Source organism: Furipterus horrens, unplaced genomic scaffold, assembly GCF_987537825.1.
Source record: "Furipterus horrens unplaced genomic scaffold, mFurHor1.1.pri manual_scaffold_7, whole genome shotgun sequence".
NCBI lineage: Eukaryota > Metazoa > Chordata > Mammalia > Chiroptera > Furipteridae > Furipterus > Furipterus horrens.
Genome location: NW_028327177.1, coordinates 140,136,099 through 140,158,086, shown reverse-complemented (window position 1 = coordinate 140,158,086; position 21,988 = coordinate 140,136,099). Strand labels below are relative to the sequence as shown.

Here is a 21,988-nt window from a genome sequence, read left to right as displayed (position 1 = left end):
AGAGGAAGGGAAGAGAAAGAGAGAGAAAGAGCGAGAGAAACACCTTGGCCCATTGGGACGATCCTCTAATCAACTGAGCTACCTGGCCAGAGTTTTTATTTTTTTAACATGACTATTAAGAATTTTATATTTTCATATAGGGCTCACATTTGTGGCTTGCATTTTTAAAATATATTTATTGATTTTAAAGAGAGAAAGGCGAATAGCTGTTCTTATTTATCCCAAATAAATGCTTGTTTCCTTCTCATTTTGAAATGCCTTTTTATTTTTAGGTTAGCCCTAGTAAAGGTAATTTCACAGGTAAATTAAAAAAGCCAGTAAATAAAAGACGGTATCATTGTAATTTTGGTTTGATTTGTAACTTCTCTCTTTTTTTCTATATGACTTATAAGGCAAATGCATAAAACAACAATCATAAATCTATGTCAGTCATAAAATGTATAAAGATGTAATTTGTGACAATGTCCATATAAAAGGGGAGAAATAGAGATGTATAGGAGCACAGTGTTTGTATACTATTGAAAATAAGTTGGTATATTTCAACTAGCTTGTTATAAGTTTAAGATGTCAATTGTAATCCCCAAATTAGTCACTAAGAAAATAGTTTAAAAATCCAAAAAAAAAAGGAAAGAAAGAAATCAAAGTGGCACACTAAAAAAAATCAACTAAATACAAAAAGGCAGAAGTGGAGGAACTGCCCAGTGACATCCCAATAAATTCAAATAAAATAAAATAAATGGAGGAATTTAAAAAAGTGAAAAACCTCATAAAATATATAGAAAACAGATAGCTAAACGTCACAAATAAATCCTTGATCATTAATCACATTAAATGTAAATGGATTAAACTTTACTATTAAAAGACAAGTTCGGCCCTGGCTGGTATGACTCAGTGGATTGAGCGTCCTCCTGAGAACCAAAAGGTTGCTGGTTTGATTCCCAGTCAGGGCATGTGCCAGATTCCCAGCTGGGGGCATGCAAAAGGCAACTGATTGATGTTTCTCTCCCTCTCGCTCTCCCTCCCTTCCCCTCTTTCTGAAATGAAATAAATAAAATCTTTTAAAAATCTAAAATAAAAATAAAAGACAGATTGGCAGATTGGATTAAAAAAAACCAACATTTATCTATACACTATTTTCAAGAGATTCACCTTAGATATAAGGACCCAAAGAGACCGAAAGTAAAAGATTGGAAAGATATATCCCATGCAAATAGTAACTAAAGGAGGTCTGTGTGGCTATATTATTGTAAGACAAATTAGACCTAAATCAAAACAGGATACAAGAGACAAAGAAGAAAATATATTGATAGAACTTACAATATCTCAAGAAGATATAAAAATTATAAACATATATACATTTGATAACAGAGCCCAAAAATATATGAAGCAAAACTGACAGAATTGAGAGGAAAAATAGTTCTACAATGACAGTGGGAGACATTAGTATTCCATTTTCAATAATGGATAGAACAACCAAACAGAAGATCAGTAAGGAAATGGAGGACTTGAAAAGCTAGACCTAAGAGACACTATCCATGACAACAGGATACACATTCTTCTCAAGTCCACATGGAACATTCTACGGGATAGACTATGTTAAATCACAAAACACGTCCTAAGAAATGTTAAAAGATTGAAATTATACAAAGTATCTTTTCTGATCACAATAGAATAAACTAGAAATGAATAAGTGAAGGAAAAAAATCACAAATATGTGGACATTTAAAAACATATTCTGCCCTGGCTGCTGTGGCTCAGTGGATTGAGCACTGGCCTGTGAAACAAGTTAGCTGGTTCAATTTCCAGTCAAGGCACATGCATAGGTTGTGGGCCAGGTCCCTTTCCCTCTCTCTAAAGATAAATGAATAAATAAATATAAAAAAAACCCCACACATTCTATGATGGTTAATTTTATGTGTCAACTTGACCAGACCACAGGTGACCTAGATATTTAGCCAAACGTTATTCTGGATGTGTGTCTGTGAGGGTGTTTTGGGGTGAAATTACATTTGAATAGTCTGTGTAAAGCACATTGCCCTCCCTGATATGGTGGGTCTCATCCAGTCAATTGAAGACCTGAATAGAATAGAAAAAGCTAAGTAAAAGCAAACTCCTCCTGCCTGATTACTTGAGCTAGAACCCTGATCTTCTCCAGTTTTTGGAATTGGACTGAAATATAAGCTCCTCTTGGGTCAAATTTCTGATCCATGTGAGGAAAACTCCTAGCAATATTGAACGAGCAAAGCAAGATTACAATAGTAACAATAACAATAACCACTAACACTCATCTGTTGATAAGACACTTGGATTTGTTAATTTCTTTTAATTGTTGAGTAGTGTTCCATTGTGTGGATATAACACAGTTCATCTGTTGGACATTTGGATTATTTCCAATTTTTGGCTATTATGAATAAAGCTCTTGGGTGGACTTACACTTCCACGTGGGTGGTAAATACTTAGGAGGCAATGGCTGGACCATATTGTAGGTATAAATTTAGTTTGTTTACTTATTTACTTATTTTCAGGGGAGAGCGTAAACACAGTCCCCCACTACCACAAATTACGCCGTAGAGTTTCCCACATTTGGGGAAATCCCAGGGGTCAGCACATCCTGAGTCAATGGGTAAGCCTCACCCTGGGAAAACCACCTTGGTGATCATGGTCTCTCCCCTGCCAGGTAAGTATAATAAATTTAGTTTTTAAAGAGACACCAAACTTTTTCTAAGTAGCCAAAAATAGTCAATAGATGAGGGTTCTGGGCACTCCACATCCTTGCCAGTCTTTAATTTTAGCCTGCTTTTTAGTAGCTGTGTGTGGGTTCTCATTTCTTTCTCTGATGAATAATCATGTTAAGCATCTTCTCATGGGCGTGTTGGTTATTTGTCTTTTGTGAATTATGTGATGAAACCCTTTGCCCACTTAAAAAAAAACGGGGGGGGGGAGACTATATCTATTTTTGCAATTAACGTCGGCTCGTTCGTTCTCATGGCTTTACAAGCTTTAACTGACGACCCCCCCCCCCCCCCGCCCCTTCACAGAAACAGTAACGGAGAGAGACCTGGGGCACCTAAAGAGCTCAGGATGGCTTAGCTACAAAACCTCTGGGCCGTGTTCTAGGGAGGGTCCCCGGCCACTCACAGGCTCGAACAGCGCTGGGAAGAAAAAGCACTTCCGCAGCCACTTCCGACTCCTGGCCCGTCCTGAGCATTGGTGATTGGCTGGGCTGGCCAAGCGCGAGGCCTCCCGGGAGTTGTAGTTCTTGGGGCTGGGTTGGGGACGCTGGGAAAGACCCGCAGTCCGAGGCCAGGCTCGGCGGTTGAGCTTGCTGCCCGCCGCTGGCACCATGTCCCGCGTGCTGGTGCCCTGCCATGTGAAAGGCACTGTGGCGCTGCAAGTGGGCGATGTGCGGACCTCCCAAGGCCGGCCTGGTGTGCTGGTCATCGATGTCACCTTCCCCAGCGTCGCGCCCTTCGAGGTGAGCAAGCCCCGTGGGCGGGGCTCACCTGGGAACCCGGGTGTTTCCCAGGCGTTGAATCACTTACGTAAAGCATTAGCACTGGCCTTGCCTTTGAGAATCGGTTAACCGTGTATTTATTCCTTCAGTTCGTACGTATTTATTATACTAGAAAGCATTTATTATACAGAAAGCTTACTGTTCCGTTCTCTGCACCATCTCTTCCCCGTATCCAGAACGGCACAGACAGGAAAGTGCCAAGATAGAGGGCTAGGTGTTGGAAATGCAGTTGTGAACCAAATATAAGTGAGGTCATTTTGTCCCTGGCCACTGGCTGGGAATCATTAGGTAATGAGTTACCCCCACACCTGCTTCCTGCCCATTCTTACAGTCTGCCGGAGGTTGGGTTCGACTCATCCCTCATAAGGCTCTTGCCAATGGCTCCAGTTTTTTGTTTTTTGTTTTATAACTTCTGTTTTGTTTTTCAATTTATTGTTTTAGGAAAAGAGAAATGTTGGTTTGATGTTCCACTCATTGATGCAGTCATTGGTTGATTCTTGTATGGGCCCTAATGGGGGGAACAAAGTGTAGCCTTGGTGTATTGGGATGATGCTCTAACTAACTGAGCTGCCCAGCCAGGGCTGGCTCCAGATTTCACTCTTCAGTTGCACTTACACATGAGTTGGCAGAGTGACTGGACACAGCAGAACTTCAACACAGGCGATAAAGTTTGTTTTCTGATGGCCTGGCGTTCAGGGCCAGTTTGTGTCTGTCCTGCCTACTTCTTGGCCCCATGCACTTTGTGCAATGGAGTGCGGTTCTTCCCCAAGCTGTTTCTTAGGTATAAGCCAGGAAATCGTGATTCAGTAGGGTGGAGCCTCTGTGTGTGTGTGTGTGTGTGTGTGTACACATATATACACACACACACACATTTAAACTTCCTTGGGTGATTCTGATGAGCATCCAGTGATGAGAATTGCTGTAGCCAGGCTAAATAAATCGCAGATATGTGCTACTTTTACATTTTATACCTTTCTTGACCCATTTAATGAGCTCTTCCCCGTTCAGGCCTCACCTGTACATTTTCTTGCCTCCTCTAGAATTAGGGCTCTGGCCTCTGGCAGTATCTTGGGCATGTGGCAAGACCTTCAGTTGTTGTTTATACGATCTGCTCATTTAGACTGTGAGCTCCTTTGAGAAAGTGAAATTGTTTTTGAGCTTCAAAAGGATGCTGGTTAGATTGGTAGAAGAGTACACTCCTAAGGGAAGGAGGAAGTGGTGCCTTTGAGCCTTTCAGGCCCCGGGCCTGGGTCTGATATGTCGTGGTGGGCTGTGTATGCTCTAGTTGCAGGAGATTACATTTAAGAATTACTATACAGCCTTTCTGAGCATCCGTGTTCGCCAATACACCTCAATTCACACACCAACCAAGTGGGTGACCTGCCTGCGGGACTACTGTCTGATGCCTGACCCACACAGTGAGGAGGGAGCTCAGGAGTATGTATCGCTGTTCAAGCACCAGGTCAGCTGGGACTCAGCATGATCAGGGCAGCCCAGATGAGGGCTCACAGGGGGCCTGAGAATTGGGCAAGGATACCAGGAGGGGTGAGGGGGGGCAAAGGTTTCCTGGGCTTTGGCTCTTTGGAAAATTCCTTGGAGGGACTACTGTTCTTTCTTTCGCAAAGGCCTGGGGAGGCAGCTGCTGGCTCATTGCTCATTGGGAGGCTCCTGGTCAGTGAGCTGGGGCCTCGCTGGGTCCTTGTATGTGTCTGTGTCAGATGCTGTGTGACATGGCCAGAGTACTGGAGCTGCGTCTGATTCTGCGACAGCCGTCGCCACTGTGGCTGTCTTTCACAGTGGAGGAGCTGCAGATCTACCAGCAGGGACCAAAGGTAGGTGACTAGCTCAGAGCTGTTGGTTGGCGCTTTCCTCCGGGAGGCTCCTAGCCATGGCTGGCAGAGCTGGGTGTAGGGATGGGAGTGGATGGGTAAAGATAATGAGATCCAGAAGGAGGCCTCCACGGAAGTCAGCCAGGTGGGAATGCTGAAAGCTCAGGATGGGAGGTAAGGCTGTGTCCTCATATCCCCTGGCCTTTGGAGCTACCTGTCTCTTTCAGAGCTGGGGCCTTCAGGTGCGAGGAGATACATAATTCTGATCCTGGGGCCTCCTTCTGCATAGCAGAAGAGCTTAGGTAGTCTGACTGCCCTTTGGGCCTTTGTTGACCCCTGAACAAAGTTTTCCCAGTGTTCAAGGTTCAGGGACCCTTATCTCAGCTCCCAGGACCTTGGAAGCTGCTCCCAGGACTCTCCCCGTCTCGCTCCCTCAAGGCAGTATGTCTTTGCTTTGCAGAGCCCCTCCATGACCTTTCCCAAGTGGCTCTCCCACCCAGTGCCTTGTGAACAGCCCACTCCCCTCCTTGAGGTAAGCCCTCACCCTGGGTAGGAACCACGTGCGAATCACTCTCCTGTCCAGGTGGGCCCCTATCTGTAGGAATCCAGGGCTGGCCCTAGTGCCCTCGGTTCACTCTGTTCAGTTATCTCCTGGGTTTTTCATGGGATTTGAGGTATCTATGGGTGGGGCTGGCCCCCCTACGACACATCAGGTCCCAACCTCATGTGTCACAAGTCAGCTAGAAATGTTCCTGGTCTCAGCTGGAGGGCCCCATAGCCCAACTTGGCCTCTCTGGAGCAATAAGGGCAGTGCTGGGAGAGACCCCTGACCACTGACCCCTCCTTCTGGAGCAGGGTCTGCCAGACCCCAGCAGGGTATCCTCCGAAGTGCAGCAGATGTGGGCGCTGACAGAGATGATCCGGGCCAGTCACCCCTCCACAAGGATCGGCCGCTTTGATGTGAGTGATCGCTTCCATCTGCTTGGCTCCCATTGCCCTGAGCGGGTCAGATCTGACGGTCTTTTGTGTTGCAGGTGGATGGCTGTTATGACCTGAACTTGCTCTCCTACACTTAAGCCGTGGCCCTTAAGCAAGACGTTGACCTTCCATGCCCACCAGGGCCTGGTTTGGACCATCAGAAGCTGAAGTGCTTTCCCTGTGTATTCCGAGTGTTGGCCTGCATGCCCGTTCTGTCTGGGCCATACTTACAGAGTCAAGATTCTTGGGGGCTCACTGTGCTGCTTCTGCATGAGCTCCTGGTGGGGCGGGATGCACTCTATCCTTACCTGGCTGCAACCCGAAATTCCTTTTCCTACCCTAAAAACACTCTTGTTCTACTTAACAAGATTCTGTGTGCCCTGTGCTTCTCCTGCCAACATGCACACTTCTGTCTTCTGCCTGCTCCCTCACATGAGTGCAGGGGACTGGGGTGACCCGCTGGAACCGGCTCCCTCTAGTGTTGTAGCCCTGGCGCTCTTGTAGTTGGGAAGCTCGAGGGAGAAACAGGCGCCCATTCCATCCTTCTGCGCCCCCTAGCCGTCGTCTGTCCCTTTGTGTCACGCCCACCAAAAGAAATTTCCTGTCTAAACTGCTGCCGGCTTCGCCCTTATCCACTCTGCAGCTGCTTCCACATAGCTGCTGCAGCCAAGAAGGAAGCCCGAGTGACAGTTTTCCTTGACGGTCGCCATTGTTTGCCGTAACTGATCTGCAACATTTCGGGAAAACAGAGTCAGAAAAACAAACTGCCGCTGCCTGCCTAGGGAGTGAAGCTGGTATTTTCAGCTGCCAGGGTCCCTTGGTCTCTGAGCTGGCTTCTTTCTGGATGTGTGTTCAAGAGGGTCTGCCCACCTAGCCGGGGCAGGAGCCTCTGGCAAGACCAAGGTCTGAGAATGAGTCCTATGACCTATTTGCTGTCAGACACAGCCCAGAGGACATTCTTGTCCCTTCTCCCAGCTGCCCACTTCCAAAAGTGTGTCCAAGTGAGGGTTCTCATTGGTGTCTTCAGGGGCTAAGGTCTACAACCCCATGCCAGCTGCTGAATAAGGCAGGCTGCTCCTCCTAATGAGAAAATCCTGCCTCTCTCTGTTTGTCCCCCCCCCCCCCTTTTGCCTCTGATGGCCATATGAGGCAGCTCTGCAACAGGTGTTGGACCTGGAAAACTAGATATTTGTATGGCTCAACAGCTTTCTGGGGGAAGGTCAGCCACCCTCTTCTCTCACCCGTCAGGGTTCTTGCAGGTGGTACCTTTCCCTGAAGGGTCATTGACTTAGCTCCATTCAGCTTTTGTTACCAGGGTAATGACCATAGTTCTTTGCTCAGGGAGTATCGCCCTCTGTGTGTCTGTGTGTTGGGGGGAGTCTGAGGTGGCAGGGACAGTGCTTCATTCACAGTTGTGTCCCCAGCACCTAGCACAGGGCCTAGTGTGCAGGAAGATCAATAAATACTTGTGGAATGCATGACTGCTGGCTGCCTGTGTCCACCCAGTGGGAGACCTGGGGACCCTCACATGTGACCAGGTTGTTGTGGTGCTCGGCCTGCCAGGCTGGCTCCCCCCGGATCTCCCTCCAGTGTCCTCTCCATCTTTTCCCCCTCCTCCCACTTGACCTTACTCTTCTGACCTCCTGAATGTGCCACTAAGCCGCTCGGCCCTTTGCCTGAACTTTGCCCCTTGGAGGCAGGGCAAGTCAGCTCCCGGAGGTCTAGCCTGGGCCCAGATTCTGAGCAGCTTAACTGGGCTGGGAACTTCCAATCTGCCCTCCAGCTGGAAGTGCCTGGGGCTCTTACGCACTGCACAGTGTGAGCTAAAGTCCCGCCTGCCCTGCCCTCGGGGCTACCCGCCCCTCTTCTGATCCCCTTTGTGGGAGAGAGACTTGTCTGACCAGGGCGCAGACTACATCTCCCAGCGTGCCTGACAGAGTGGTAGCCTCTGTGCGTCGGCTGCACTGGTCGCAGGCCACAATGCAGCGGGCAGTGAGCATGGTGGCCCGTCTGGGCTTGCGTGGTCAGGCGCTCCCCTCGGTCCTGGGCCGTCCGCTAAGTGGCGCACAGGTGGGATGGAGGGTGCTGGGGCAAGGGGCCAGCCTTGGAGGGCGGGGGAAGGATGGGACTGGGGGCTGCGGTCCTGGTGGCACTGAGCCCGGCCGCTCGCAGGACGTGCTCCGCAGGACACCACTCTATGACTTCCACCTGGCCCACGGAGGGAAGATGGTAGCGTTTGCGGGCTGGAGTCTGCCTGTGCAGTACCGGGACAGCCACATTGACTCACACCTACACACACGCCGCCACTGCTCGCTCTTTGACGTGTCGCACATGCTGCAGGTGAGCCAGGGGAGTGCTCCGGCCTCCAGGGCTCCCTCCCTGTCCGCGGCGGTGCCACCCTCGGCTTTGTTTGCTGGGAGCTGGATTCCAAGGGCTGCCCTCGCGGAAGAGTTGGAGGCCTCAGAAGCGTCACAGACTGTGGCCCACAGGCATGAATTCTGAGGGTCTCCTGGTGGGCTCCTCTCTAATCTCTCCAGCCTGCTCCCACTTAGTGGTTTTCCAGGGCGGGCACACATTTTCACCTACCACCCTGGGTACTGGTTTAGAAAAGGAGGCATTTCAGGAAGGTGATGGGCCCTTCCCAATTTCCTGGCTTCCCTCATGACATCCCTTCCTGTATTGGTGGATGTGGGGGATCCAGAAGGTGGGGTCTTTGCCACCTGCAGAACCACCAACTGGTCACTTCGGCTGGGTTGGGCTGCGCCATGGATGGCAGGGAGGCTGCCTCCTTGACCAATGGGCTTCCAGGTTGGAGCAATTGCAGGGTCCTTAGGCTTTTGATCTTTTTCTCAGACCAAGATACATGGTTGTGACCGGGTGAAACTGATGGAGAGTCTAGTGGTCGGAGATATTGCAGAGCTAAGACCAAACCAGGTGAGCCCTTCTTCTTTCTGCCCATCGGGGTGTTCTTAGTCATGGGCCAGCGAATGGGCTGAGTCCCTGCTTTGGGCTTTGGCGCACAGTGGTGGATCAGACACAGCTCAGCAGTCTTGGGGGATGGAGCCCCTGAGTCATGTCCAGACACCCAACCATCTGCAGGGATGGGCCTATCTCATCCTCCCCACATCAGGCTGGGAGGCCAGAAATCCAGGTTTGTGTCCTGTTCTGTGATCTTCCCATGCTGCCTAACCCCTCGCAATTCCAAGTGTAGCCCCCAAACAAGCAGCCTCCTCATCACCTAGGAGCTTATTAGGAATACACTCTGAGGCCCTGCTCCAGGCCTCTTGAATCAGAAGCAGCATTTTAACAAGATCCCCAGGTGATTCACATGACCTCTCAACCTCAGGCTCTTTGTCCATCCAGTGGGGAGGCCGGGGCCAGCCTCCCAGTATTTTGGAGCATTGGTGCTGTGTATTACTTGAAATCATCAAGATGGACTTTGAAGCTTTCTGTCTCGGTTTGGAGCATGGACTGAGCTGTCACACGTTTGGGTGGGATAAAGCAGCCAGTCCTAGGTATCACAGAATATGCATGAGATGGGGCTCTCAGTACTGAGTGGAGAGGGCTGCAGAGGCCCTACCAGTTCAAGGAGGTCCCCCAAGGTGGGGAAGGGGTGAAAACATTCTCAGTGCATGAGGATCAAAGACCATGGGCTTGGGCAGGCACCTGGGATGACCCAGCCTCGTTCCTTGCACCCCCCAGCCCTGTGCATGAGGTTTCATGAGTTTGTGGTGGCCAAGTGGGCCCAGGGGTGTGTCTGACTCTCACATGATATTGGGCTCCTGGACCTGGATGCAAAGTTGCTCCACTTTGGTGCTAGGGGACACTGTCGCTGTTTACCAATGAAGCTGGGGGCATCTTAGATGACTTGATTGTGACCAACACCTCTGAGGGGCACCTGTATGTGGTGTCCAATGCTGGCTGCTGGGACAAGGACTTGGCCCTCATGCAGGTACAGCCCCTCTGTGTTCTAGGTACCCTGTCCTCTTTATTCACAGAGCAGCATCCTTGCTGTCCAGGACAGACCTGGCAGGGTCAGGGGGCTCAGACACTAGCTCTTTGAGTGAATGAACAGCATGCCAGCTTTCACTGGGGGAGGAGTTGGGGAGGTGGGGAGGTGAAGCTGAACTTGGCCCCTAGGTGTGAGCATCCTCTGGTGGGGGTGGAGGGCTGGCGTCTGGTATTAGAACTGGCTGATCTGGGCTTGGGTCATCCTTACCACTTAGTTACACGGCCTTGTAAGATGAGAATCAGCCTACTCTGCCCAGCTCTGCAGCACCTGGAAATGATCCCAAAAGCCAATGTGGTGTCTCTGTCTTTCCATTCAGGACAAGGTCAGGGAGCTTCAGAACACGGGCAGTGATGTGGGCCTGGAGGTGGTGGATAATGCCCTGCTAGCCCTGCAAGGTGAGTGGCCAGGCAGGGGTTGGAGCTGACCTTTGCCTTCCTGGCTTCTTCGATGGCTTAGCAGAGGCCGTACCAGGACGGTGTGGATGGCGTGAGATCATATGCCATATTGTAAGCTGGGTGCCGTGCCCTCCCCACACTGGCCCCAAGGCCCCATGGGCTTTAGGCGAGAGCATCTGCTCCCACCTGCAGTGCAGGACCTGCTCAGGACTTGTTCTGGGCCCCGAGTAAGGGCTGCAGTTCAGCTTTGAGGGGCCCTGGGACCTGGGCACTTGGTCACTGGCTCCCTGGGCCCAGGTCCCACTGCAGCCCAGGTGCTACAGGCTGGCGTGGCAGATGACCTGAGGAAACTGCCCTTCATGACCAGTGCTGTGATGGAGGTGTTTGGCGTGTCCAGCTGCCGTGTGACCCGCTGTGGCTACACAGGAGAGGATGGTGTGGAGGTGTGTCAAGACGTGGGGGCAGGGTAGCAGTGCAGGGCACAGGATTCGGGCCAGAAGCCCACCTACTCCCTGGTGTCCCGCGCAGATCTCAGTGCCAGTAGCGGGGGCAGTCCGCCTGGCAACAGCTCTGCTAGAAAACCCAGAGGTGAAGCTGGCAGGGCTGGCGGCCCGGGACAGCCTGCGTCTAGAGGCGGGCCTCTGCCTGTATGGGAGCGACATCGACGAGCACACCACACCTGTGGAAGGCAGCCTCAGCTGGACACTGGGTAAGTGGGCTGGCACTCAGGGGTGGGATCCCGAAGGCTGGAGTGGCCCTTAATGAGACCAGCCGGCCTGTGAATGTCCCCAAGGTTGTGGAGCCTGGAGCCAGTGACTCAGCCTTACCAAGCCTCCCTTCCCTGAAGGTGCCTTTGTGGCTTTGCCCGTTAGACGCCGAGGACCCTCAGCAGGCCCAGATGGGCAGCATGGCCTCCAAGACTAGGTGGCAGGAGGCTGGTGGCTGACTATGTGGCAGGAGAGGAATAGAGCCTGTGGGAGTCTAAGCAAAGGGGCCTTGATGCTGAGAGATGTCACTTGGGGCCCTTGTGACTGGGGCCTCCTGTAACCAGGGGTTCAGTGGGCTGTGGCTTAAGTCCAGTGTGTCACGCCCCAGGGAAGCGCCGCCGAGCCGCCATGGACTTCCCCGGGGCTGCAGTCATCACTTCCCAGCTGAAGGGCAGGGTGCAGCGGAGGCGTGTGGGATTAACGTGTGAGGGGGCCCCTATGCGGGCACAAAGCCCCATCCTGAGTATGGAGGGCGCCGTGATCGGTAGGTGGATCAGAGAGGTGGGCAAGCTCTTGCCCCTTCCCCAGGAGGGTGGGGCACTGGCCTGTCGGGGTGGTGCTGATACGTGGCCTCTGCCTGGACAGGAGCTGTAACCAGTGGCTGTCCCTCGCCCTGCCTGAAGAAGAACGTGGCGATGGGCTACGTGCCCTTGGAGTACAGTCGGCCAGGTACCCCACTGCTGGTAGAGGTGCGGCGGAAGCAGCAGAAGGCTGTGGTCAGCAAGATGCCCTTTGTGCCCACAAATTATTATACCCTCAAGTGAGGATGGCTTGCGGCCAGGCCTTGTGATGGAGGGCACTCTACAAGGGGTTAGGTGGCTAGCGTGCAGGCTAGTTCTGGTTGTCTAGTTTGAGGGGAGCCCCAGCACCTCATCCTGTGCCACTTCAATTTCAAGACCAATTTCTCAGCGATGGACCAGCTCACCCACTGTCCTGTTTGATTGAGCCCATGCCCCACGGGCCCCACTCTTGCCTGCTGGGGAGCATCAGTTCTGGCACTTTCCTCTGCCAGGTGCTGGCTGTGCCGCAAAGGCTCAGCTTTAGGAGGCTAAAGCCTGCCCGACCTACCTCACCACGGCCTCTCACACTGCAAAGGGTCATTACCTTGGGCACCGCCAGCCACCTCCTCCAGTTTACTTTCCATGAATGCAAACTGCTGCCTCTCCCTGGGCAGGAATGGTTCCTGACTCACAGAGGGTTGGCCCAGCGGGGCGGCTGTGCCTGGGTGTGAACTCGGGGATGGCTGACGGGGCATGGACTCACTCTTCCACATTCCCAAGTTGGCCCAGCCTGCTGCCCGGTAGCAAACCATGCCAGGCTCACCACCTGTTCTGAGCCTCGGGGCTGTTGTAGGGCAGGCTGGGCTTCCTCCTGGACTTGCCTTACCCTGGGCTGACCTTTGCCCCTACGGCCCATTACTTGACTCCACCGACTCCTAAAAAACATTAAATGAGCTTCCTTCCTTCTTGTTTGCCAGAGTCTAGCTTCATTGCCCTTTGCCCACAGGGTTCCAGGGGTGCCAGCTCAATGCTTGCCTTCCTGGCCCCTGAGACAGACTCACAGTGGGTTCCTCTTGAGTGGGGCAGGTCTGTAAGAACTAATGGGATAGTGCCTGTGTTGGGCACCCAGCACTGCTCCTTTACAGAGCTGGCATCAACTCCCCGACATTGCAAGTCCTTAAGTTCTGGGTGCAGAGGGGCAATAGCCCCTGGGGTATTGCCTCTCCAGTGTCCCCTGTGCATGCACACCCTTGTCCTATCTGAATAACCACACAACTGATGCACGTCCATGTTTAATAAGCCACATCCTCAGTTGAGCCTGGGGTGCAATGTGAGACCCTGACTGTGTGGTGGTGGTGCCAGTGGGTAGACCTGGGGCTGCAAAACCACCATCCTGCCAGCCGGAAGGTATCTGCAGTAAGTGTCAGTGCAAGAGCTCGGCGTAGTCCTACGTCCAGTGTACCTCTGCCACAAAGACAATGTAGGCAGAGGCTGCCAGATGGAAATGAGACATCTAACTGAGGGAGGAGGTGGACGAACAGGGAGGGAGGCAGGCAGGTCTAGTGCCACACTGCCTTCAGGAACTGGCGTTTGCCACCCAGACTTTTGGAAGCTCCCCTGGCCTATTTTGGAAGCGGCATGCCTGCCTAGCCTGTGGCTCTACACTCTTAAGGGTTCTTGGGGGCTGAGATGGTGCTGGCGGGGAGGAGCCGAGCCCTTGGGCTCTCAGGATGAAGCTCCTGTGGTTCCAGATCACGACGGGAAGAGTGAGGCTGCAGGGCGGGGCGGGGCTGCTCCGCACTCACTGCCGAAAATTTCTCCGGGGGTGGGGTACAGACTCACAATCTCTTGGGCACTTAAGTGGTGGGGGTGGGAAGTCACCCCTGGGGCTCTGCCTCTTTCAGGTACCCAGCTTCTCTTCAAGAACTGAGAGGAATAGGGGTATGATGCTCAGGATAAGACCATTTCCATAGCCTGGCTCACACCTGGAGAGCTCTGGATGGGCCAGGAAGGTGGGTGTTTGGTGCCTTCATGGCTGGATGGTGCCAGCTGCCCCCTGCCTTATACCTGAATGGCCAACTAAGTAACCATAGGGTGTAAGGCTATGTCCAGGCCAAGATTCCTGGATCCCTGCCAACAACAGCAAAAAAAACTCAGAAAACCTGGGGCTTAGGGGAAAACAGATTTCCCTTACAATCCCAGAACTAGTCAACCTCAGGCTTCCTCTCAGAGGGACAAATCTCTATGGGATCATATCCCAGGGGGATGGGAAGAGGGACAGGAAAAAGCCAAGACAGAAGATGGACTGCTGGCCTTCCCAGAGGCTTCTCCTAAACTGACCCCTGAGAGAGGAGGAGCAGCCTTCTCTCCTTAAGGCACCCAGGTCAGGGTAGAGGCAAACTCTTTACTGGCCCAATGCCCAGGGCTGCTGGAGAAAAGGCCAAAGGCAGTGAAGGCCCAACCCCACAAGCACTGGGGTACAGCCTGCTCCCCAACCCTGACCCCCTTGCCGTCATTCCTGGGGTCTGGGCAGCAGTAGGACCCAGTGTGGGAGCCAGCAGACCCGATGATGTCCCTGGAGACCCCTCTGCTGCCTTCCCTTATTCTCTGTGGGTTTTGAGAAGTTCGTTTGCTGCTGTTTCCCTAAAAGTGATGGAGAGAAGAGAGGGGGTTATTCCACGGGCAGCACAGCAGTCCCTGAGATTGGCTCTCTCTAGCTTTTTCATAGGGGCTGAGTGGGGCTCAGAGAGGCCACACTATAATTAAATCTCAGCTGAGCTCCCACAGCCCACAGTGGGCCCACCACCTTTCCTCTGCAGACTCTTTTCCTCCTGGTCCCCACCTGATGATGGTACTCCTATCGTCCCCCATTTGCCCAAGAAAAAAACCCTTGGCAGTGGCAGGTCTCCTAACTGGCCTCTTGCCCTCTCTGTTGGACCCCTTTATGTACTTGCCACAAGGCAGGCAGATAAAAAGGCAAATTAGATTAGGCCAAAGGTCTAATCGAGGTTGAGTCCTTCAATGGCTCCCAAAAGTCTAGGGCTCTGCAGGTCCCTCCACATCTTCATGTTTGAGCTCCAGCATCATCGTTTTGTCTATTCCTCCAACTGTCACCCTTGTTCCTGCCTCTGGGCTTGTTCTAGCCATTGTCTTTGCCTGGCACACTTTAGCACCCCCCGGTCTTTGCCTTCAGCTTAGGTGTCCCTCCTGAGAGAAACCTCTCAGCACCCTCATCCGTGCACTGCTGCCCTCTCCTTTCAAATGTCTGGCTCCCCCTGTAAAGGTCTGGGTTGTCCTTCTCTGGTCCCCGCCATGTGGAGCTCAGAGATTAGCTGCAAGAATGTCCTGATTAATGAGTTCACGTTTTAGAGATAAGGCTGAGCCCGATGAGGCCAGTCAGCGCACTAAGGACAGAGGCTCCCGCCGTTCCAGCTGTGGGGCTTGCCACTTCATCTCTGAAACTGCCCGTGACACTGTCTACCCACACAGGCTGCTGAACAGCAAACTGACGGACTGTTCAGACATCCTTCTCACTTGAAATATGAGCTCTGCTTGCAGTTCTTGGAGTTTGCGACAAAGGCCACTAAGCTGGAGGGCTCCTACCCTGAGAACTCCCCTCCCCCACCCCCAGCATAGCCGTGTCCCTCTGCCTGCCTCACACGGGGTTGAGATGGGAACAGATTTACTCACCAGGAAGGGAAATGCGTGGAGCCATCAGGTGTGGATCCGTTCTGGCCGCCCAGACCTGGGGGCAGGAACACATCTAGAGCTGCAGCAGGCTGGGTTGGGGATCTGAGCAGGCATCAGCCCAGGTCAGGTTAGAGGCTAGCGCTATTTGGTGGAGGGTCTGACGGGGAGTCTAAGGGACTAGTGGAATTGTCTAATAAGGGTTCAAAAGGAGAGTTATAACGTGATGGGTGCAGTTTCTTGCGCGAAATGGTATGTTACAGCTTTAAGTTGCGATACGGTTCTTAGTGGTAGACTAAGGGGGTTCTGGGGAGCCCAATGGTCCAGGCCAGCGGGTGTGGGGGCAGCCAGTCCACGGAGGCTGGTGGGGAGCCTCACCTGGGCGGTGATACAGCCCGGTCACCGTGCTCCCGTAGAACCCCCAAGCCAGCTGGATGCCCAGGAGACTTAACACCAACCACAGCAATAGCAGCTTGAACAGGGTCACGCGCATGTCCTGCGCCTCCCACTCCCGCAGGAACTCGCTGCCCAGGGCGCCCAGAGCGCCCAGCACCGTGGCCGGCAGAGCCTGCAACGACTGCCCAGACCAAGACTCCGCCATGACTTGCGCGCGCCCCACCCGGAGGGCTGTCACCGCAGTCCCCGCTGCGCAGGCGTCTGGTCTTCCGGGGCCAAGCTCGTTAGGGCGCACGCGTAAACTTAGGCAAAGCGAGCCTAAGTCGCCTGCGCGAAGAGTTGGCAGTTTGGGAGGAGTGTTAAAACCGCGCACGCGCACCTAGCCCCACCCTGTCTACTCAAAGGATGAGTGACTCCAGCAGCACAAAATAGCAACCAGGTCTTTTATAGCCCCGGAGTTCCCGTGATGCCTCACGAGGCTGCAATTATTGGTTCGGCGCCTTGCCTCTAGGGCGTAGACGCGCTGCTGAGCAATCGTGGCCGAGCTGTAAGTGCGCGCGCGTGCGCGGGGCCGCGGCTGGGGCCAGCTCGAGCCCGCTGGGCCTACGGGGGCGCGCACGTCGCTCCCCGCCCTCTCGCCGCCGCCCGCCCTCGCTCGCTCGCTCGCTCGCGCTCCCCGCCCGCCGCCCGCCGTCCTCCGTCGGTTCTCTTCGTTAGCCGCCGCCGCCTCCTCAGGCACCCGCCCTAGTCTCCGAGCTTGCGACTCGCAGACGAGCGTCCTCGGCACAGAGAGGCCGGAGTCGGAGCCGTCGCCTGAGGTGAGTGAGGTTTCCCCCGAGCGCCGCGGCGCCCCGGGCCCGCCCGCCCGGCACTCTTCCGGCCGCCCGCCCGCCGCCGCACCGCGGCCGCGCCCCACCTGCTGCTCTAGGCTGGTCGCCCCTGGACTCTGACCCTGACTCCGGGCCCGGGCCCCGTTCCCCGAAGCGGCGGCCCCGCCCGCGCAGTCCCCGGAAGCGCGCCCCGCGGCCTCCCGCGCCCCTTCCCCCGCCCGGGCAGGCCTGCTGGAGCCCAGGCTGCCCGCCGGCGGTCCCCGGCGCTTCCTCTCTCCCGGCCCGGGCAGGGCGGGGGCTCCCAGCAGGGCTGTGCTGCCGGCCGCTGCGAAGCGCGCGTGGCTGTCGGAGTTGAAATGGGAAAGAAACTCTTTACAACTCCATTTTGGCTTCTACCTTTAATGTGAAACATGAATCACCGATTTATACTGGGTGAAGTCCAGTTATGTTTCGGGTGTGATTTTTTTAATGCAGTACTTTTAGAGATTGTGTAAGTAAAAAGTAGTAGTGAAGTCTCAGGGGTTAGGATTCCTCGGCGTTGCAAAGAGGAAAATTCGCCATTAAACTCTTCGTGATTTAAGTAATTTGAACTATATTTCGCCGAACTAGTATTAATTTGCAGTTTTGCATAGTCTTAAGTTACTACCTTTATTAGTAATCACCTAAACCTCTGTCCTTAGTTATCGAATGGACCCAGTTACAGGTCATCTTCATTAAAGAGCGCTGCTAGCACTCCAGTTGATTTGGTCAGAATCATGGTTAGTCGTTTATGGTGGAAAATTGCCCTTCTTTTAACCTCAGAGTTGGTTCCACTTGTGTTTCTTTCAATGGTTCTAATTTAAAATTTTAACCTCTGTTTGGTGACTTGTTCTTTGTGTGTGTGTGTGTGTCTTTTGAAGTAACTTGCAGGTGTGTAATCAGATAATATTTCTCACTGCCGTATGTGAAAGGGAAAAAAAATACTTAAAAAAAAATTCTTTACTGTTGGATGTGGTGAGAAGTTGTCAGCCACTTAGGGCTGCACACCCAGACGTGTAATGTGTGTGTACAGTTGCGTGTCACGTACAGACATGGCTAAATTGGTAGGAATCATAGTTTTGAGTGTTTGGCACAAGTGACATTTTTGGTCTGAAGATACAAGGCTAGTTCTTAATGGTAAAGGGTAACTTATGGAAGGATCTCTTGTGATCAGTTGTCTTGAGAGTAGTTCCATCTACTTTTTCTCCCCCCATTTTAAAAAATTTTATTGTTGTTGGGCCCATCTACGTTTGTAGAGCACTGTTGGTTCTTGGGGACATAAAATACATGAGATGGAGCCAGCGTTGAGTCAAAGTCTGCTCCCAGACTCAGAGCCTCTGTTCTCCTGAGAACCTGCGGTGGAAGGAAAGGGAGAGCGGGAATCCGCCGACTTGTTCACAGATCCAGAATTTTGGAACCAAAAGGAATCTTCATGATTTATATAGTCCAGCCTCATGTGTAGATGAGGAAATTGGGTCCCAAAGACAAGTAAATATCTCAAGTCATGTGTCTGGTCAGGCGCAGGCCACAGCTCTTCTCTCTGTAAGGCGTTCTCCCCGTCCCCCTAGCTGCCTGCCAGGAATCAGCTGGAATTCAGGGCTTCGAGCTCCTTCCAGGGTTTTCTCCTTTTATGTATTGCTAACTTTATATGTGTATATATATTGGGGCAATCTGAAAACGTTGTTTTCCAAACTGCTTTCAGTTCTCGAGCTAAAGCGACCTCCTCGGTCTTGCAGCAGTGGAGTGAAATAGACAAATGCGTACACCGGCCCCTGCGTGGCCTAGTCCTGGCTTCGGGTTGGGGTCTGTTGAGGGACGAGCTTCTTCCCCAGGGATCTCAGAGTCCCCCTCTCCACGTCTAACATGATTATTAAGCCAGGCTAAGACGTTATCAGGCAGCGTGGGCTCTTTTGACTAGGATGGGAAGGAACTGCATGTATCATGTAAATAGCATATGTCCAGAGTAACTTGTTGCGTGGTAGTCGCTTTGTCGGTGTATTTTCCTAGCGCTGATTCCTTTCTTGTCAGTTAACTCCTTTTAAAAGTTTGTCCTGGTCCTACGGGGTTGTAAGTTATTAGGAGAGAGAAAACAGGTAGATGTTCAGGTGTTTCCTGTCTGTGGGGTGGAGTCTGGGCTGTGACAGGAGGAGGAAGTGGGTTGCTACTTTGGTCTTATTTGTCCTCGAGCTGTGAGGTTTGTGTTAACTCAGAAGACAGACTTATATTTCAGGTTTTCAGAGAACTAATTTGGGCTTGTTGGGCTTCCATAGACAGCACCTTGGGTTTAATTGCATTATGGCTACTAGTGATAATGATAAATGGTAATAATCGCTGGATTTTAATCCCTATTTGTGGTTTTAAAAGGTCCCTAAGTATTTCATCTTACCTTACCATTCGGTTTATCCCTGTATACGCCTCACCAGCGGGACTCAGTTTGCCTGCACATACCCATTAATGTTAGTTAACTAAGTTTTAAACTTGTGCTGATGTGTCTTATACTCTGTGCTTTTGGGACATGCTCACTCTTGCGAGATTAAGAAATTAAAAGTTTTTAAAAAACAGTTTAAAGTTAGTAATTACTGTAAAATTCTTATTTCAAGTGTTTCTATTTCAGGTGACTCATTCTTAATCTGTGGGGCTATAGTAATAAGTGAAGGCCTTCTGTACTCATAATTACGGTGGTCATGTGACTGAAAATCAGATTGGCATTGAGGCTGCTCATTCTGGGTGTTGGTCTGAGTTTATTGGTGCTTCATCCAGTGATTCTGAATACATTTTCATAGCTAATAATCATCAAAACATGGCTGGTGTGGCTCAGTGGATTGAGTGCTGGCCTGCAGACCAACAGGTTGCCAGTTCGATTCCCAGTCTGCGCACACGCCTGTGTTTCAGGCCAGGTTCCCGGTTGGCGGCCTGCGAGAGGCATCTGATAGATTCAATTTTCTCTCACTCTCTCCCTCCCTTCCCCTCTAAAAATAAATAAAATCTTAAAAGAAAAACGAGATACGCTGTTAAATTGCAGCGAGTTTGCAGTTTGTGCCAAATTGAGCTTGTTTTTTTTCCATTTAAAAAAAATTCTAACCCGAGGATATGTTCATTGAAGGGGAGGGGCACTGATGTGAGGAAGAAAACATCCATTGCCTTCCATACGCGCTGGACCAGGGATGAACCTGCAGCCTTTGGTGTCCAGGATGATGCTCCCGCCATCTGAGCCACCCTGCCAGGGCTGTTTTTTTGTTTTTTGTTTTCCTTACGAGGGTGGGTAAATGTGTTTAAGCGTATTTATGACACTATCTTAATATTCAAGTGAAGGGAAAGAGGTGAACATAAGCGATCAGTGACATTGGTTTAGACTGAAGGGAAAAATGGGAGATAAACTGAAATCAGAGAGATGGGCAGGGACCAGGTCATGTAGCGCCTTTAGGACATGGGAAGTTCTTCAGGTTTGTTCTGAGATGAGAAATTAGATTTTTTTTCCTTTTAGCAAGGGAATGTTGTGATGTGGTATTAAACAAACAGCTGGAATCATTCACCGAGAGTAGGGGTAGATCTGACTTTAAATAAAAAGCTAATACTGATCATTTCTGACAAAAATATCAGAAGGATTTTCTAATATTATTTATTTATTTTTTCACCTGTATTTTGAAGCCGTTGATCTTTCTGATAGCTGCTTTCCAACCTGTAATTTCTCTGTAATGCTTGTATTAAAAAGAAAATATAATTCGATAAAGGTAGTCATTAAAGTGTTCATGGTAGTCTAGGTGGTGGGGATGTAGGTGTTCATTGTAAAATACTTTTTTATTTTTTTTAAATTATATATATATATATATATATATGTACACGTGTGTGTGTGTGTATGAACATAGATAGGTTGCCTCTCGCACACCCCCAACCTGGGACCTGGCCCACAACCCAGGCTTGCGCTCCGACCAGGAAGTGAACCAGTGACCCCCTTGGTTCTCAGGCTGGCGCTCAGTCCACTGAGCTGCACCAGCCAGGGCTGAGCCTTGCTTTTAAAAGGGAGACATTAATTTATGATATTGAGAAAATAAGGTTGATTGTATACATTATGTTAAGAGCCCAAGACTCGTATAAGCGTGATACATTTCCTTGGTATGTCAATTAAGAATTAAATTGTGTGCTTTTTCCCTTGCTTGGATTCTACATTATTTCATGGAAATTTGGATAAACCCTTTTACATCTTGTGCTATGTGTTTTTTCTCATAAAATGAATAGACATGATTCCTGATATTTTTTTCTGTTTTATAGTGCTTTTCATCTAAGAAGTTCAAGGCACTTGGTAGAACTTCTGCCACACAGGCTGTGGGTCTTGCAGCACATTTGTAAGGTATGTAAATAGAAGCCTTTTCTTTAATTCTCCTGTCCCTGTGGAATAGAGAGTATTATATATTACATATTATATATTATATATTATATATTGTCAGTTCTAGGGAAATGCAGGTGTGTCACTGTTAAGGGTTTTCTTCACCAATCTTAAGATCTTTATCTTGCTCCATGGCTTTCTCTTTGGTCTTATTTTTCTACCTCTCCCTAAGACACTACTCTTAACTTCCTTTTTCTCTTTTATTCTAAGCAGCATTTCTTCCTTAGATGAAGATATATTTCCTAACCTCTTTCTTAATCTTTAAGGAGGATGGACTCACCATTATTACACATACACTTTTACTTGTAGACCATTCCTCTCATCCTGTTCCTTCTATTTTTTCATGTTTAAGGTTTCATTTTCTTGATTGCCTAGTTTGGTCATCTAACAGTTTGTTTATCTACTGCTTGTGCTGTGGGTCTATCTAATTATCAATAGAAAATGAGCCATCTAGAAAATGAGGAACAGGACAATCCTCCTTACCAGCAAAGTCAGCTGTGGTACTGGCTTGGGAGGGAGCAATGTTAACAGCAGGTATAACAGCCCATCCAGCAGCTGTTCAGCTATCTTAAACTGATTACAAATAAGGGAAATAGTATTTTAATTTAATGGACACCATGATAAATGTCCTGGTCTGGTACATTTTGACCACCTTTTCTTGTTTTCCTTGGATCCCAG

General features: G+C 50.8%; 4 protein-coding genes and 2 non-coding genes across 8 annotated transcripts in view; 4 read left to right on the top strand and 2 right to left on the bottom strand.

Annotated features, from left to right (window-relative positions):
* Nucleotides 1-2,522: 2,522 nt before the first annotated feature.
* Nucleotides 2,523-2,685, bottom strand: LOC150005454 (U1 spliceosomal RNA). Its single transcript, XR_016512504.1, has one exon. It is a non-coding gene; the product is annotated as a U1 spliceosomal RNA (small nuclear RNA).
* A 572-nt stretch (nt 2,686-3,257) lies between these two features.
* NICN1 (nicolin 1, tubulin polyglutamylase complex subunit) lies at nt 3,258-6,690 on the top strand. Its single transcript, XM_090284747.1, has 6 exons — nt 3,258-3,475; nt 4,800-4,976; nt 5,233-5,346; nt 5,804-5,875; nt 6,199-6,303; nt 6,378-6,690. The coding sequence occupies exons 1-6, from the start codon at nt 3,344-3,346 to the stop codon at nt 6,417-6,419; spliced, it is 642 nt and encodes a 213-aa protein (XP_090140873.1). The 5' UTR covers nt 3,258-3,343; the 3' UTR covers nt 6,420-6,690.
* Nucleotides 6,691-6,941: 251 nt separating this feature from the next.
* Nucleotides 6,942-7,074, top strand: LOC150005452 (small nucleolar RNA SNORA16B/SNORA16A family). Its single transcript, XR_016512516.1, has one exon. It is a non-coding gene; the product is annotated as a small nucleolar RNA SNORA16B/SNORA16A family (small nucleolar RNA).
* A 797-nt stretch (nt 7,075-7,871) lies between these two features.
* AMT (aminomethyltransferase) lies at nt 7,872-12,305 on the top strand. Of its 3 annotated transcripts, XM_090284744.1 has the most exons (9): nt 7,872-8,391; nt 8,494-8,661; nt 9,175-9,255; nt 10,142-10,273; nt 10,650-10,728; nt 11,026-11,171; nt 11,257-11,437; nt 11,824-11,979; nt 12,081-12,305. In XM_090284744.1, exons 1-9 carry the CDS (start codon nt 8,302-8,304, stop codon nt 12,257-12,259), a joined length of 1,212 nt encoding a protein of 403 aa, XP_090140870.1. In that variant the 5' UTR covers nt 7,872-8,301; the 3' UTR covers nt 12,260-12,305. The 3 variants fall into 3 exon arrangements, with proteins under 3 accessions (XP_090140870.1, XP_090140871.1, XP_090140872.1); XM_090284745.1 differs by lacking the exon at nt 10,142-10,273; XM_090284746.1 differs by lacking the exon at nt 11,824-11,979.
* A 969-nt stretch (nt 12,306-13,274) lies between these two features.
* On the bottom strand, nt 13,275-16,487 carry TCTA (T cell leukemia translocation altered). Its single transcript, XM_090284743.1, has 3 exons — nt 16,061-16,487; nt 15,686-15,740; nt 13,275-14,638 (listed from the first exon to the last, which is right to left on the bottom strand). The coding sequence occupies exons 1-3, from the start codon at nt 16,281-16,283 to the stop codon at nt 14,596-14,598; spliced, it is 321 nt and encodes a 106-aa protein (XP_090140869.1). The 5' UTR covers nt 16,284-16,487; the 3' UTR covers nt 13,275-14,595.
* Nucleotides 16,488-16,744: 257 nt separating this feature from the next.
* Nucleotides 16,745-21,988, top strand: part of RHOA (ras homolog family member A) — a 35,492-nt gene continuing 30,248 nt past the window's right edge. Inside the window, exons 1-2 of the mRNA XM_090284742.1 lie at nt 16,745-16,896; nt 21,196-21,274. The gene's annotated coding sequence lies outside the window, so the exon portion shown is untranslated. The remainder of the gene's footprint in view (nt 16,897-21,195; nt 21,275-21,988) is intronic.